Source organism: Capricornis sumatraensis, chromosome 17 (assembly GCF_032405125.1).
Source record: "Capricornis sumatraensis isolate serow.1 chromosome 17, serow.2, whole genome shotgun sequence".
NCBI classification, from domain to species: Eukaryota; Metazoa; Chordata; class Mammalia; order Artiodactyla; family Bovidae; genus Capricornis; species Capricornis sumatraensis.
The window spans coordinates 41,779,775-41,798,206 of NC_091085.1; the positions used below are offsets into that span (position 1 = coordinate 41,779,775).

Consider the following 18,432-nt stretch of genomic DNA (forward strand, 5'->3'; position numbering starts at 1 on the left):
TATATATAGTATAGTAGAGTATATATAGTAGCATATAGTATATACTACTATAGTATAGTATATAGTATATACTATAGTATATATATAGTAGTATATACTACTACATATGTAGTATAGTATATAGTATACACTATAGTATATACAGTATATAATATAGTATATACAGTATACTATATATACAGTATACATAGTATATACAGTATAGTATATACTGTATATAGTATATAGTCCATGGAATTCTCTAGGCCAGAACACTGGAGTGGGTAGCCTATCCCTTCTCCAGTAGATCTTCCTGACCCGGGAATCAAACGGGGTCTCCTGTATTGCAGGCAGATTCTTTATCAACTGAGCTATCAGGGTAGCCCTAACTGGGCAGTATTGGTCAGAATCTTAGAAGCCTTAACTTCCTCCTAACAAGTAAAAAGCTCTATAAACTGAAAAATTAACAATTCTTTTTGACCCCTCAGAAATGTGAGACCCAAGTACCCTAACCTGTTCAGGCTGCTATAACAAAATACCACAGACTAGGTGGTTTATAAACAATAAAACTGCATTTATCACACTCTGGAGGCTGGTAAGTCCAAGATCAAGAGGCCAGCATGGTCAGGTGAGAACTCTTCCTCTGGCTGGTAACTGACACCTTCTCACTGTGTGCTCACTTACTACTACACTACTAAAGGCCTACTTGCCACAGTCCCTTTTACCCAGTAAACCATGTCTATCAAGAAAAAAAATGTAAGGCAGAATAAAAGGCAAACCAACACAGCTGGAAGAAACTGAGTTAGCATCAGAACCTGAAAATCAGCAAGAATGCTAGAATTATCAGATCAGTAATTTTTTAAAACTATGACTAATATGCTAAGGGCTCTAGTGGACAAAGCAGACGACATGCAAGAAAAGGGAAACATAAGCACAGAAATGGAAATTCTAAGGCTCAAAGAGAAATGCTGAGATGTAACACTGTAACAGAAAAAAAGAATCCCCTTTTTGGGTTCATTGGTCAATTACACAGGGCTGAGAAAATAATCTCTGTTTAAGTGAACAGAAACATTCAAAATGGAAAAGCAAAGAGAAAACTGAACTAAAGAAAACAGCGGAAAAAAAAACAACAACAACAGAAAAGAATATCCAAGAACTGTGGACAACAAAATATGTAATATACGTATATCTAAAATACCAAAAAGAGAAGACAGAGTAGAGCATATTTGAAGTGATAATGACTAAGAATTTCCCCAAATTAATGTCTGACACCAAAATCCAAGATAAGGAATATCAAAAATCAATAATGCCTTGAATATTCCAGCTGACCACTACAGGATATCTATGCTGTCATATTATGGTCAATATTCAGTTTGAACCTAATAGTAAATAAATTACTTTAGATTAACAACATACCCTATAAAAGCAGACAGACATATATTAATATAATGAGTTATCTTCCCCAGCTGTCTGAGAGCTGTGGAAGCTGCATGTGCTCTGAATAACTGCAGCTTTGTATAAACTGTTAACACAGAGAATGACATGAAAGTATGTATTTTTTCATTTTGCCATGATTTCCCAGTAAAAATTCCAAGCTAACATAGGCATTACATTTGTATAGTTTTGCTCCTTACACTTCTATAGTTTTGACTCAATTTAGCCTCAAAGCAATTTTTTGAAGGGAATTTTTCACAATCTTGGCCCTCCCTATGCTGCTGTTATAAACATAATCCAACAAAAGGAAAATAAGGAAAATTAACATATGTAAGTTCAAACATTTTTCTCACAACAAGCTAAAAACTGAAGCAGAAAAAATGCTTATAAACGTGTCATTTTCTTAAATGCCACAGATCTAGAAATGGTGACAAGGAAAACTAAAATTTTACAGTGATTATAATAAATAAGTATATATAAAGTTTTACAAATCACTCCAGTAAAATCTTCACTGATCAGTACTTATTGGGAAGGCTTCTCTGAATTTGGAAAAGAGCTAAGATGTGATACTTAGTGAAATCTTCCCTCATAGCTCAGTCGGTAAAAAATCTGCCTGCAATGTAGGAGACCCAGGTATGATCCCTGGGTTGGGAAGATCTCCTGGAGAAGAAAATGGCAACCCACTCTAGTATTCTTGCCTGGAGAATCCCATGGACAGAGGAGCCTGGCAGGCTACAGTCCATGCAGTCGCAAGAGTTGGACACGACTTAACAACTAAACCACGATGATACTCAGTAAGCTTGTGTTCAATTGCCAGCTTTACCACTTTTCTTTTAGTGTAATCTTGTGTAAGAGATACTTCTCTGAGCCTCGGTTGTCTCAAACATGGAAAGACCCATAGCACTCTCAAAATTAAATAAAATGTATAAAAGATCTAGCATAATACTTAGTGCAAAGAAAAGATCAATAATAATTATAATAATAATTCTTATAACTATTATCACCACTGTACCCTGGTTACTGGTGATGTGTATAACCTTTTACAAGTTATTTTAACCAATTAAACTGAAAAAGGAACGTGTGGCACATAAATGTTACTGAAATAAAACATGAACATGATGTATGATTAAAGATTTTCAGAAGTTAAAACAGGTCAGCAGATACATACTGTCAGTTCCTTACTTAGCTTTACTTAAAACATGGTAGCAAGTATAAAACTTCCTTAAACTTCTCCATGAAAACCACTAACATAATGCTAAGGTAAAAACTGAACTGCTTTTCGGCCTTTTGGCTAAGATTAAGTTTAAGATAAAAACTACTCCTCTTGAGCCCTTCATAAGGATGCCCAAAACAGTGAGCCTAATAAATAAACTACTAAGAAATACTTTGTTTATACAAGATGTATTAGAAGGAAATTACTATACACTGTAATGAGACTTCTTTACATTTTAGTCTTAACTATATACTAGCTGTTCAAATGCAGTGAGAGTTTGGCTCCTCAGAGTCCTCAAGGCACAATATATTTTGAATAGCAAAAATTTCCAGATAAGGAGATCTTTATACTGCTCAGATATTTTTATAATTTAAAAATGACTTAAAAAAAAATTGCAAACCTTCTAAAATGGGAAAAAACCAATATACTGTAAGACTGCTCAAATGTAGAAGTGCTTGAAACTGAATGAAAAGGAAATCTCCACATCCTTGGTTTCTCAGATCGATATCAAAAGAAGTTCTCGTCATCTGTTACGTCTATCCTCTTTTTGAGTCTTCTAAATGAGCCTTTTTTCGTGTGGGGCTTGGGAGGTGTAGGGGTGTAGGGGGCAGGTGGATATTTGATTCAGGATCTTCATTTATAATACTTTAACTGTGATTATAGATACACAGGATTTGGAACCCAATGACTTGAATGCATGAGAAAAGACTCAATTTGATCCCCCTACACTGTGTGACTGAATGGCCTTCTGGCAGAGGGTAACATGGTGATCTCTCTACAAAATTAATTAGTATACTCAGGACGTCCATAGTCTTTCAAAATGTTTTCTCACTGTAGTTAAGTATCTATGTTGTCATCCTCTGTTAGATTTGAATACTGTTGCTATCTGCTACGTTGAAAAGAACATTTATCACTTCTGTACCCTGAGCACAACTGACAAAGTTTTCTGAGTCCAGACTCACTTTGAGAGTTACTGTGTACAAAAACTATTGAATTTTTTGAGAAAAACACAACAGTTAGCACTTCATTAATTCTTTTTGGAGCTCTTTGACAAGTGAATGTATTCCATAGCTTACAAATAATTCTTTATAATACGGATGATGATGCTTCTATGAAAATAATGCAAGTGACAAAACTCCAAAAGACTGTCTCGGTGTTTAATTTTAAAGTAAAATCAGTTCATAAAAGACACTAACATATGGTGAAATCAGATTCTGCTAACCACCAGCTGATTGAACTTAAACTCTAGTTTCTGTAAGCCTACATTTCCTTATTCAAAAATTAAATGTCTGGGTGCTTCTCTGTTAGACACTGTGCTGGACACCTGAGGTAAGAGGATAAAGATGTTACCGTTCCCTTCAGGGTGTCTTAATTATTGACATATATGAATAAGGGAATTAGATTAGATAGTATACAGGTCCTTCTAGTTTCAAAATTCTGTTAGTCTCTGTTGGTAACATAGAACATCTAAGTTATTTAATTCATTCATTTCAATAAAAATATTAGCAATTCAGAAAGGTATTGATACCTCTAGCAGAATGCCTCTAAACAGAAAGGTATAATACTGGTCCAATTTGTTATCTGTAGAGAAACTGGGAGCTATAATTAATGCTGAAGATGAGGTGAAGGGAATTCTTTGGATTCTCATTTCCCATGCTGCCTCTGCCCTTTATTTCCACAGATCATTGAGAACTAGTTGGAGAATAGCATAGTGAAAATGTTTTATGAACTGAGAAATATTCTTGGCTGACTTTCAAAGCTGCAGTAGGAAACAAAATCCATAAAACTGACATCCTAGGAAATGAAAACCAACTTCAAGTTTAAGAATAAATGTGTAATCACTAACATAATGAAATGATCTTAAAACTTTATTATCTGCTAGAGATAAAGGCAACACAACTATGGAAAAAAATGTTCAGCTACAGAAAGTACTAAAATTAGACTTTTCCAAGACATTAATTTTCTTTTCCCTTCAGGAGTCAAGCCCCTTTCCCAAATTACCCCCCTTCAAAAGTCACAGTGCCATGCACTGAAGAGACTTTATGACATCTTAAACAGGTCAAGAAACTACAGCCACAGTCTAAATCTAGCCAGCCAACTGTTTTTTATTTGATTACATATTCTCTGTAGCTCCTTTTGCATGGTAGCAAAAGAGGAGAATAGCTCCAACAGAAACTGTATGGCCAAAAAAAGCAAAAAATATTTATGAACTAGCCTGTTTCAGAAAACATTGCTAACCCTCATCTTCAAGAAATCTCACCACCAAGATGTTAATATTACATTGATTTTATTTTTCAGTAGTAAAAATTTCAAAAAAATTATTATGCATTTCCTTTTAACTCCTTTAGTAAAATAAAATCCCCTATCGTCCCTTCATATGATCTTTAAATTATAGACCAACAGTTGATATATTCAATTTATATTTCAAAATTTTTTTCTAGTATAATTTTCAAATGTCATAAAAAATCCCAAATGGCAGGCATCTGAATTTGTTTCTTAAAATCTACCTCCCATCCTTTCAAGGTCAATATTTAGGTGTGAAAAAGACCCAAGGAAGGATAGACAGACATATACTGCCCTGAACATAAGCATTACTTATGGTAATTTTCTTGCTGCATGCAAAAGGCAAGCAAATTTTCATTTTAAAACCAAGATAGCTACAGGAGACTTAACATGTCCTAGAACAACAAGAAATAAGTCCCAATTCCTAGTAAAATGCTGCATCAGGCCATCTCTCTAGGCAAAGTCTTACCTTTAATCCATTCTATAGTACTCAGCCACAATGCTTAGACAAAATGCAAAATACAAAATATTCATAGAAATCTGCTATACTTCATAAAACTCTTAAAATAAGAAATCAGTTACACATGTTCCATTTCTTCTTTTACTCTGCTTCTTTCAGCAGTTCTGTTTAATATTAAAAGTTCAACAATGTAAAAACTATGAGGTGATGAAGTATAAATTACAAAAAAACTGCATACCAGGAAATATGCAATGAATTTAGCAACTTGAAACAGAGATATACAAAGTAAAAATAGTTAAAAGTATTTAATAAGTTGTTATTGCTTGAGTTTCTTACATAAAAAAAACTCATTAAATATTTAGATACATGAAAAGTTTTACCCTGATATGAACATATCTTTTCTATCCCAAATCCTGAGAGTCTAAGAGGTAGTAGTATTATCATCCAATGAGCACTAAATTAGAGGAAATGAGCTCTAGCCTTGTCTAGGCCACAAAGAAGTTATGCACTTCTTCTCTTCAATTCTAAGGGCTTCGATTCCATCTAAGAAATAAAAGATTGTACTAGATGGTTTCTGTCAGACCTCTGAGAGAATGTGGTCCACTGGAGAAGGAAACGGCAAACCACTTCAGTATTCATGCCTTGAGAACCCCATGAACAGTATGAAAAGGCAAAATGATAGGATACTGAAAGAGGAACTCCCCAGGTCAGTAGGTGCCCAATATACTACTGGAGATCAATGGAGAAATAACTCCAGAAAGAATGAAGGGATGGAGCCAAAGCAAAAACTATACCCAGTTGTGAATGTGACTGGTGACAGAAGCAAGGTCCGATGCTGTAAAGAGCAATATTGCATAGGAACCTGGAATGTTAGGTCCATGAATCAAGGCAAATTAGAAGTGGTCAAACGGGAGATGGCAAGAGTGAATGTCGACATTCTAGCAATCAGTGAACAAAAATGGACTGGAATGGGTGAATTTAAATCAGATGAACATTATATCTACTACTGTGGGCAGGAATCCCTTAGAAGAAATGGAGTAGCCATCATGGTCAACAAGAGAGTCCAAAATGCAGTACTTGGATGCAATCTCAAAAAAGACAGAATGAACTGTTTGTTTCCAAGGCAAACCATTCAATATTACAGTAATCCAAGTCTGTGCCCCAACCAGTAATGCTGAAGAAGCTGAAGTTGAACGGTTCTATGAAGACCTACAAGACCTTTTAGAACTAACATCCAAAAAAGATGTCCTTTTCATTACAGGGGACTGGAATGCAAAAGTAGGAAGTCAAGAAACACCTGGAGTAACAGGCAAGTTTGGCCTTGGAATATGGAATGAAGCAGGCCAAAGGCTAATAGAATTTTGCTAAGCAAACGCATTGGTCACAGCAAACACCCACTTCCAACAACACAAGAGAAGACTCTACACATGGACATCACCATATGGTCAACACCAAATCAGATTGATTATATTCTTTGCAGCCAAAGATGGAGAAGCTCTATACAGTCAGCAAAAACAAGACCAGGAGCTGATTGTGGCTCAGATCATGAGCTTCTTATTGCCAAATTCAGACTTAATTGAAGAAAGTAGGGAAAACCACGAGACCATTCAGGTATGACCTAAATCAAATCCCTTATGATTATACAGTGGAAGTGAGAAATAGATTTAAGGGACTAGATCTGATAGATAGAGTGCCTGATGAACTATGGAATGAGGTTCCTGAAACTGTACAGGAGACAGGGGTCAAGATCATCCCCATGGAAAAGAAATGCAAAAAAGCAAAATGGCTGTCTGGGGAGGCCACAGAAATAGCTATGAAAAGAAGGGAAGCGAAAACCAAAGGAGAAAAGGAAAGATATAAGCATCTGAATGCAGAATTCCAAAGAATACCAAGAAGAGATAAGAAACCCTTCCTCAGCAATCAATGCAAAGAAATAGAGGAAAACAACAGAATGGGAAAGACTAGAGATCTCTTCAAGAAAATTAGAGATACCAAGGGAACATTTCATGCAAAGATGGGCTCAATAAAGGACAGAAATGGTATGGACCTAACAGAAGCAGAAGATATTAAGAAGAGGTGGCAAGAATACACAGAAGAACTGGACAAAAATGATCTTTACGACCCAGATAATCACAATGGTGTGCTCACTCACCTAGAGCCAGACATCCTGGAATGTGAAGTCAAGTGGGCCTTAGAGAGCATCACTACGAACAAAGCTAGTGGAGGTAATGGAATTCCAGTGGAGCTATTTCAAATCCTGAAAGATGATGCTGTGAAAGTGCTGCACTCAATATGCCAGCAAATTTGGAAAACTCAGCAGTGGCCACAGGACTGGAAAAGGTCAGTTTTCATTCCAATCCCAAAGAAAGGCAACGCCGAAGAATGCTCAAACTACCGCACAATTGCACTCATCTCACACACTAGTAAAGTAATGCTCACAATTCTCCAAGCCAGGCTTCAGCAATAAGTGAACCGTGAACTTCCTGATGTTCAAGCTGGTTTTAGAAAAGGCAGAGGAAACAGAGATCAAATTGCCAAAATCCGCTGGATCATGGAAGAAGCAAGAGAGTTCCAGAAAAACATCTATTTCTGCTTTATTGACTATGCCAAAGCCTTTGACTGTGTGGATCACAATAAACCGTGGAAAATTCTGAAAGAGATGGGAATACCAGACCACCTGACCTGCCTCTTGAGAAACCTGTATGCAGGTCAGGAAGCAACAGTGAGAACTGGACATGGAACAACAGACTGGTTCCAAATACGAAAAGGAGTACGTCAAGGCTGTATATTGTCACCCTGCTTATTGAACTTCTATGCAGAGTACATCATGAGAAACGCTGGACTAGAAGAAACACAAGCTGGAATCAAGACTGCCGGGAGAAATATCAATAACCTCAGATATGCAGATGACACCACCCTTATGGCAGAAAGTGAAGAGGTGTCTAAAAAGCCTCTTGATGAAAGTGAAAGAGGAGAGCGAAAAAGTTGGCTTAAAGCTCAACATTCAGAAAATGAAGATCATGGCATCTGGTCCCATCGCTTCATGGGAAATAGAAGGGGAAACAGTGGAAACAGTGTCAGACTTCATCTTTTTGGGCTCCAAAATCACTGCAGATAGTGACTGCAGCCATGAAATTAAAAGACACTTACTCCTTGGAAGAAAAGTCATGACCAATCTAGATAGCATATTGAAAAGCAGAGACATTACTTTGCCAACAAAGGTCCATCTAGTCAAGGCTATGGTGTTTCCAGTGGTCATGTATGGATGCGAGAATTGGACTGTGAAGAAAGCTGAGCACCAAAGAATTGATGCTTTTGAACTGTGGTGTTAGAGAAGACTCCTGAGAATCCCTTGGACTGCAAGGAGATCCAACCAATCCATTCTAAAGGAGATCAGCCCTGGGATTTCTTTGGAAGGAATGATGCTAAAGCTGAAAGTCCAGTACTTTGGCCACCTCATGCAAAGAGCTGACTCATTGGAAAAGACTCTGATGCTGGGAGGGATTGGGGGCAGGAGGACAAGGGGACAACAGAGGATGAGATGGCTTGATGGCATCACCGACTCAATGGACGTGAGTTTGAGTGAACTCTGGGAGATGGTGATGGACAGGGAGGCCTGGCGTGCTGCGACTGATGGGGTCGCAAAGAGTCGGACACAACTGAGCAACTGAACTGAACTGAACTAGATGATTTCTAAGAACTTTCTTAGCTACAAAATTTTATGATTTTATGAAATTTTAAATACCACCATGTGCATGCAGGCGTGCTCAGTCATGCCAGACTCTTTGTGAACCCATAGACTATAGCCTGCCAGGCTCTTCTGTCCATGGAATTTTCCAGACAAGAATACTGGAGTGGGTTGCCATTGCCTCCTCTAGGGATCTTCCCAACCCAGGGTTCAAACTCACGTCTACTGTTTCTCCTGCATTGGTAGGTGGATCCTTTACCACTGAGCCACCTGGGAAGCCCAAATACTGCTATAAAATCACATTTAAAAATTTATAACCCTCGTTGAAAAGTGTCATTTACAGAATGATGCCTACAAAAATTTCTTCTATAGTGTTCAGTGTCATGAATTCACTCAAGTTACCTGAAATCTGGAAATACTGCAAAAGAGGCTGCCCCATTTCCTGACCATTACTCTAACAGTCAGAGCCCTTTTCAAAATGTTACTAAGCCTGGAATTTTCATTTTCAATGAAAGCTGGCTCAGAACTTATTTTTCCCCTGACCACTCCAAATGGAAATCAATTCAGGACTTTAAGTGCAGAAACAGCTATATAAGAAAACAGTTATTAATATCACAGATTCTCTAATACTTCACAGAATATATCAGTCAGCTTTTAACAGAACACTTAATCTTTTCATTTTTCCATATATTTAACCATCTCTTTAATACTCTAGTCATAGAACAATATATCAAGTATTTTTATATGGTAGCCTTAAGTTTTATAAATCACAATAGATCATCTTATTCTCCCATATAATGTCTTTCTTCTATTTCTTAAATACAAACTTTTTTCATATTTAAAATTTTGAAATCAGGATATTCCTTGGAGTTGATTTCTCAATACCATTTCACAGTTTAGGGCTGCATTTTTCTTCAGTAATGGTAAGTAAAATAATGGTATGTCTTACAACTAATAGCAAATTAGATTGCTGAAATGCCATAGTGCCTGTCACCTGCAGAATATTCTGATTTCCCAAATGCTTCAATATCCTCCACTACAATCTAATTCCTGTTGTAGGACTCATTTCTATCTCTATTACTGTATTTCTATTATATGGAAATGATCATTTTATAAGACTATCAATGCAGAAATTATGAGAAACAAGTTTTTTAAGCACTTACTAAACGCCAGGCACTACATAAAGCACTTTACATGTATTTAATTCCAACAAACTAAAATTTATTACTATTATCTCCATTTTACAAATGAAACTAAAGCTTAAAGAGGTTAAGGTAATTGCTATAGTTCCTGTTCTCTGTTTTACCCCCATGCAAGCCTACTGCAGAAAGAGCACTCAATAAATATTTACTTAACAAGTGAATGAATGAATGCTGCAAGGGAGTCTTATACTCACAGGCTCACAAAGAGAACGTACAATAAATACAATCTTAAAGGTTAGTTAATTAACTACTTAGACATGCAATCCTGAGACCTGTGGTGTGACAGTCAAATAAAAAACGTGGCTCAGAGTATCTGCTCTGGAGTCAAAATACTTAAATTCAAATTTCAGCTCTGCTACTTGTAATATATATGGACTAGATGCCTAAGTTTTCTCACCTGTAAATTGGAGATGAAAATAGGACCTACTCCTCCTGTGGTCGTGGTGATGATTAAACGTTAACATGAACAAAAGGCCATAACATGGTAAGTGAAATCCAAAGGGAGTGATGCTATTTGTAAGTTAAATTAATAAGATGGGCCTCTGCAGTCAGTGACTCTAACCTTCAGAAATATATTTCTAGTTTCAAATTTCTAGTTCTTCTTGAAGTCTGGAATGACCAGGCAATTAATGCCAGCTACTGAGGATGATTCAGGATCCAGTGACTAGCTGGAACATCCGAGAAAGAGAAAGCTTTTCTAGGAATCTCTGGATTAGTCTAGTGGCCATTCCCTCAGTCAGAGGAGTCTGGGCCAAGAGAATATAGTATATGGGGAACCACCCTATATGTCTTCACCTCTGGGGACAGAACTGTTGCCTAAGACAAAACTGACTGATGATGTACTACCCAGAGTGCTCGCCCTTCCCGACTATAATCCTGAAAAAGGAAAAATTTTAAGCTAGCTGGGAGGCAGGGCAGAGTACTGGAGCCAACTGTACAATAACCTGCTTTAAATGCAGGGATCTGTAAAGCACTTAAAACAGTTTCTAAAATATGGTAAGCAGTAAATAAATGTTCCCCAATATTATTATTAGCTCAGGATAATTCAAATCTCTTCCCTACCTCAGTGCCTTTTCTCCCTACCATATTATCCAACTTCCAAAGAGATATGCTACTTCAACAGCATTTTCAGTTTTCCCAAATATTACAGAGATCATTAAAGCACTTCACAAAGGGAATCTTACAACACTTCCTCCAACTCACAAAATGAAATCAGACAAAAAAATCTTATTCAGAACACCCATAATTTAAATGGGCATACAGAAAATGAGAAGTAAATATTAGGCTTACTTATTTTTGAAGTCCCACAGACACTTAAATGGGGCAGAGGAAAGGAGACATTCATGGTTATAAGCAGACACTTTTGTGAGCATGAAATAAGATACTTTTATAAGTAGAAGTCTCTCTTTCTGAAAGCACAAATATTTCTAAAGCTAAGCAAATGGTATGTCTATACTCTATTTACAATGTGCAGGTTGCAAACCTCAGTTTCATGGCTAAATTGAGTAAATTCAAATAGTCAAAATAATTGAATTAACACCCTGGATAGTATGGACTAGCATATATTGTAATTCATGGCTCAATTTGTTAAACATCTTACATGTGGAAATCTAAATCGTGATAAGAAGAATGTTTTCTTAGGCACTATCTTTTCTGGATTAGTCATATGAGTTTGATCTGAATGTTATCATAGAAAATAAAAAAAATGAAAGCAATGCATAAAATTATAGAGAAAATTAATAGTTTATGGAATTTAAAAATTTTCCCCTGTTTTCCTATGTTTTCTATTTCTTTAACAATGCCTAAACCTGGTTTAGTATTTGGGGAATTTTATACTTTGCTATCTATCAACAGATGTGTTTTCCAATTTCTAGAAACTGTGTCCAATTCAAATGGCTAAAGAACAAAAACATATGTGTCGAGATTTTGTTTGTTTTAGTTTTCAGGTAATAGCACTCTAACTAGACAAAACAATAACTTTCTAGGCAATGTTGGCTCATTATACAATTACAGGAAAAAACTATTGAAAACAGAGTATCATTCTATGTGATTCTTATGGCTGTAAGAACCAAACTGATAAAGACTTAGTATAGCTAAAGTACAAGTGAAATTTTCTATTTGGACTATTAACATTACATTTCGTAGTCAGCCTTATCTTTGTTTTCAAAGTGTCAACTAACTTGACCAAAATTTTTCTGTGCAAAAGAAACTACATAGAATTTATTTGAATGAGTCACTATGGAAGGACTCACAATATGATGAAGACGGTTAGAGAAAATGCTATCTAGAGGCTGCAAATTATTCACATCTCTAATACATATGCCAATTCCTCCTGAACCAAAATGGCTACAAAACCAGGTTATTCCTAACAAGTATCTTGTCTGGTTTCTCACACTAGTATATTTCAAAGGTATTTTATGAGAATTCTCCTATATATTCCACCTACCATCTGGTTCATATTTAACAATGCTTCCCATCCTGTTCCTTTTTAGGCTCCAAAAACAGATGTCTCTGATGGCACATAAATGTGGCAGATCACCCTAATTCAGCAAACTTCTCTGGGTTCTTATTCTTCCCTTGGATCAAGGTGAACTTAAGCTATTTGTAACCTTCTGTTCCATCTTACCTCAGAAGTAATAAAGTGGTAATATGAAATAATTTTAAGGATATAAGAAAAAAAAAGTGACCTGAAAGTTTTCTTTTAAGCCAAATGTATTAATAATATTAAAATAAAATCTGTATAAAAAGTGCTAGTTACTCTACACTGTAGTTGCTAATATACAGTTATTAGCAGCAGTCTTAATTATTTCTTACCTGCCCCTTTCAACTGCTAAGGCATCAAGTTCATCAAAGAAAATAATGGAAGGAGCCACTGCTCTTGCCTTTCGGAAGATCTGGTGGAAAGAGTGCCACATTAGCTAAAGATCAGCAAACTTCAGAAAACTCTATCCCTAGTTTTAGTTTGAAAACTATTAGAACCAAATCAATTATGTACCAGTCAACCAGCTTAATCACTTTGTATACAACCTGTAACAGATGTATTCACACTTCATAATGGATGTAAAATACCTTCTACTTGCAAACAGACAAGACATCAATACATATTCTTAGAGGTGTGTAGGAGACAATCTGGCTTAAGTAATCAGACGATCTCAGTTAAAATCCCGCCTCTGCCACTTAGTAACTGTGTGATTTCCAGTGGATAACTTTATTTCTCTAAACTTCAAGTTCCATATCTCTAAAAATGGAGATTATGATAAATGCCGGCCTCAAAAGTTTAAGAAACTGAATTTAAAAAGATGGCAACACATTTAGTATAATGCCTGGAACATGGTAACAGCTCAGTAAATGATAGTTATTATTAACTATCATACTGCTGCTAAGTCACTTCAGTTGTGTCCGACTCTGTGCGACCCCATAGACGGCAGCCCACCAGGCTCCCCTGTCCCTGGGATTCTCCAGGCAAGAACACTGGAGTGGGTTGCCATTTCCTTCTCTAATCCATGAAAGTGAAAAGTGAAAGTGAAGTCGCTCAGTCATGTCCCACCCTCAGTGACCCCATGGATTGCAGCCTTTCAGGCTCCCCCGTCCATGGGATTTTCCAGGCAAGAGTACTGGAGCGGGGTGCCATTGCCTTCTCTGATTATCTATCATAAACACAAGTTTAAAAGAAAAATAATAATGTATAAAATCAGCCAAAGTTTAGAATATAAAATACCCATAAACCTAAAAGTCACATGCCTTGCTCATTTCTCTGAAGACTATATGGAAAAACATAGTTAAAACTTGGAAGAGAATAGGTTGGATAGACCAGAAGTCAATCAGGCTATCAAAATCAAAGACTGGCTGGACAGCCATGGGGCAATATGCAGAAATGGGCTAGAAAAAGTCAGTACAGGCAGAAAGAAATTCAAATTTGTGTTAACTGGCACAAATTTGTGTGACCAGGCCCCCATTTTCTGGTCACAATTATGATGACCATAAAAATACACAACAGTTACCAAAACATTAGTATTAATAAGCACCACCTTTTTCATATTTTGAATCAAGAAAGGTGCTATCATTATCGGTTAATATTTTATATGGTCACCATCATCTATATTTCAAAGAGACAAAGAAATAAGAAGTAACTTAAAACTTTTTCTCAGATGCAAAACAAAGTATTCCAATCTCTAATACTCTTGGTTGGTACCCATAGACTTCATAGATGGAGACAATCCATTCCACTGCTATTTATGTATTTTTGTCCTTGAACAGCATCTGAGAAGATACATGATGTCTATGTGAGGCAGGCCAGCCTTTGTTTAGGAGAGCCAAAACTTATGGTCAAACTGCTATAGTTCACCCCACTTCAGTTCCTTGATTTTGCATGAATTTCCCAATTGTGCAGCTTCAGCAATATGAAGTAATCAGTAGGCCAATCACTAACTTTAAGAGAGAGAAGGAGGATGCATTTTCTAAATCACTAGTCAAAGGTAAAGTAAAGGTAGAGTACATTGAAATTTTCATATACTAATAAGCTTCTCTGATTTAAAGGACTACCTGGTTTAAAGGAATTAAATCTCATGTTAACATCATGTGTTAGTTGTTAAGTATAAACATATCCTTTTTTTTTTTTAATGAGATGCTGACAGTTGTTAAAAAATATATTTGCTAAAACTAGAGGCTAGAAATATTATGATGTTTAAAAACAAAGACTATGTATTGTAGATAACCAAAATTACATTTAAAAATAATATTTGCCTGAAGAAAAAAAAATATACCACTAGAATTTAGATTTGGAAATTCTAAATCTGTAACCCCATACAAAATGGAAACTAGAGGACAGAAGTGTGGTTCTCCTATGCAGAGTTCCACTTTAAGGCAAAATCTTACCTCTCTAACTGCTCTTTCAGATTCACCAACATACTTGTTCATTAACTCAGGCCCCTGCATGAAAAGAAAACAACTGTTCAGCATCTTTACAAACCCAGTCACATGATTATGTCTAATAAAAGAGAAAATACACACATAAAAGAAAAAGGAAAAAAAACCGAAAATCTGCTTTTCGTTAAATTAGTTCCTCTTGCATGCTTGTTTTTATTGGGAGTTATTTATGCTTCAAAAATTAAAACCATTTTGTATTCTAAAAATTGCACATCAGTATACAGTTCAGTTCAGTTCAGTTGCTCAGTCGTGTCCGACTCTTTGCAACCCCATGAATTTGCAGCACACCAGGCCTCCCTGTCCATCACCAACTCCCGGAGTTCACTCAGATTCACGTCCATCCAGTCAGTGATGCCATTCAGCCATCTCATCCTCTGTTGTCCCCTTCTTCTCCTGCCCCCAATCCCTCCCAGCATCAAAGTCTTTTCCAATGAGTCAACTCTTCGCATGAGGTGGCCAAAGTACTGGAGTTTCAGCTTTAGCATCATTCCTTCTGAAGAAATCCCAGGGCTGATCTCCTTCAGAATGGACTGGTTGGATCTCCTTGCAGTCCAAGAAGGGACCCTCAAGAGTCTTCTCCAACACTACAGTTCAAAAGCATCAATCAATTCTTCGGTGCTCAGCCTTCTTCACAGTCCAACTCTCACATCCATACATGACTACTGGAAAAACCATAGCCTTGACTAGACGGACCTTAGTCAGCAAAGTCATGTCTCTGCTTTTGAACAGTATCTGTGACGAAACGTGATAGTTAAACATCTTATTCATCATCCACCCACACATCCATCCATACTTTTACTATGTATCAAACATGGTGCTAGACACTGAAGACAGAACAGCCTCGTACTAGATCAGCACGGCTATCTGACAAGAAGCAAGATCTCAGGGCTATTCTTTTTATGATTCTATGATAATTCTCAAAAAAGGAATGGGAATCATGTAATCAATGACATTATCTGAGTGTTTCCAATATAAATGCTGCTCTCCAGCTCCTTGGTCTCATTTGACTTGGCCATGTAGACACTGACTCTATGGATCTGCAGGGCCAAATGAGCTCTTCTCAGCCACTCTTCCAGTCAAAGCAGATAATTTCTACAGTCAAAATCGTAGGACCACCAACATTGCTAAGCGTCACTCAGAGTATCACACTGGGACAATGACAATGACTCTTGTTATCCTCCAAAGTGTCTATTCACTCAGCCTCTGTCTGTATCTCCCTTCAGATATCTGCTACTAGGCATTTCATCCGGTTGATGATAAATCTCCTTTCTCTTCTGTGTTCAGCTGTTTTAGAAGGGATAACAAGAATGAAAGGTGTGGTCTTCCAGTAATAAAATTCTACCAACTTTTACTAACTGGCCATCAACAGAACAATCTTCAGAAAAGTGGATGGATTCCCAGTGATTATCCTGCTTATCTCTGATTCAGAGATGCACTTTTTTTCAACATTCAACATTTCTGAACAGTAAGACTTTTCTCTCTTAAGTACCTAAAATATTATATTAATATGCAATATGAAATGGTAGGCTTTCTTTTTCATCACATCTACTTTCTCATGCTATAGAGTCATAATATCACAAGAAGCCATGGTATTAAATAAGAATAATAATACTGTCCTGAGAACCACAACTATTCCCTTCAGATTTGGTATAAAGTTTGTCCAACAAATGCCAGATGCCTTTCTTGGCTATGCAAACTTTCTTTCTTTGTTCTTTCCAGCATTTGGCTTCTACTGATACCCGTCCTGGTACAACTGCAGATACAGTATGTGTGCTTTTCTCTCTATACATGCTTGTGCAGTTGCACACACACACACGTGCACACACACACATCTTATTTTGAATAAGATTTATGTTCTATCCCATGCAAATTATGGGTCCTGATAATTTAAGTGATGTAACTAGACACTGACTTGAATATTTCCTAAACAATTTACACAACTCACATAAAAATCAGACTGACTGAAGCACATGGACATTCCCTAGCAGAATGTCAACTAATGCTACAAACTGGTATGGGTAATACTTAGCTTCAGTTAAGACACCATATTACAAAGAAAATTACTGGTATGGCATGGCAAGTACTAGTACTGAAGCATGATTAGATGCCACTGAAAACACATAAAAGGAACCACTTAAGAGTCAAGAATGCTCCCAGAGAAAGTAATATTTCAGGTGAGTTGATAGTTGACTTATTACCCTCAAAAATATGAAATACATCAAGTGTGCTAAGTCACTTCAGGTATGTCCTACTCTGTGAGACCCCCACGGACTGTAGCCTGCCAGACTCCTCTGTTCACAGGATTCTCTAGGCAAGAATATTGGACTGGGTTGCCATCAAGACCCAGAAATAAATCCAAAAGGTTTGTGGTGAGCTATATTAGATATTATTATATGCACTTAAACTGCAGAATAACTCTTAGGGTGTTAACTCAAGAGTTCATTGGCTTTTCAGTTATACACAAGACTAATAAACTTGAGTTTGAACTGATCTAAGAGTTTAGAACAGGTGGAGCTTAGGGGGCAGAAAGAATGTAGCAAAAGTTAAGGGTACTTAAAGTGGGAGGCAGGGCCATGTCAAAAACAAGTGTAAATTTTATCCTGCAAGCAATGGGAAGAATCTGAGGGGAGCTAACTAACAATAGGGGTATCATGGAAAGATGACTCTAGCCACAATATAAAGGATGGTTTGAAGAAACATATGAGACCATAAATAGAGACAGCAGTTATGAAATTCCTAAGACATTAGCAAGAAATGATGAGGCACAGGTTTAAGGTAAAACAGTGGAATGGAAATGAGGAGAGAACTACATAAACTATTTAAAAAGGTAAAATCAGCTTAATTTCTTAGGAGTAGCAAGATGGGAAAGTGAAAAAGAAATATAAAATACTAACAAATTTAAATTATATATTGCTAATGTTCACAATGATTTAATTCATAAAGGAAAGAAGGATGCCCAATATATTCAGTGTAACAACTCTCAGAAATGTATCTCATTAAAAAATATCACCCAAAATGATTAAAGTTAAAAACTCTTAGTCATAAACATAAGTGCTAACATTTATTGAACATTTCTTATGTGCCATGAACTCTTCTAAGCACTTTAAGTATACTGAGTCATGTAAATGACAAAGAAATGCAAAGCTACTAGGATGACTTTCCATCTGTAAGTAAAATAAAGATCCACACAAAATCAAAGGCAGGAAAGATCAGAAACAAATGTTTAGCACCTTATTTCCTTGTTGAA

The 18,432-nt window shown here is 36.5% G+C and overlaps 1 protein-coding gene across 2 annotated transcripts in view; it reads right to left on the reverse strand.

The window, feature by feature from the left end:
• AFG2A (AFG2 AAA ATPase homolog A) overlaps positions 1–18,432 on the reverse strand; it is a 350,747-nt gene that overhangs the window by 229,929 nt on the left and 102,386 nt on the right. For both annotated transcript variants that reach the window (XM_068990111.1, XM_068990112.1), the window contains 2 exons: positions 15,135–15,188; positions 13,074–13,153 (listed from right to left, as the gene is read on the reverse strand). In XM_068990111.1, coding sequence (XP_068846212.1) covers positions 13,074–13,153; positions 15,135–15,188 — 134 coding nt within the window. The remainder of the gene's footprint in view (positions 1–13,073; positions 13,154–15,134; positions 15,189–18,432) is intronic.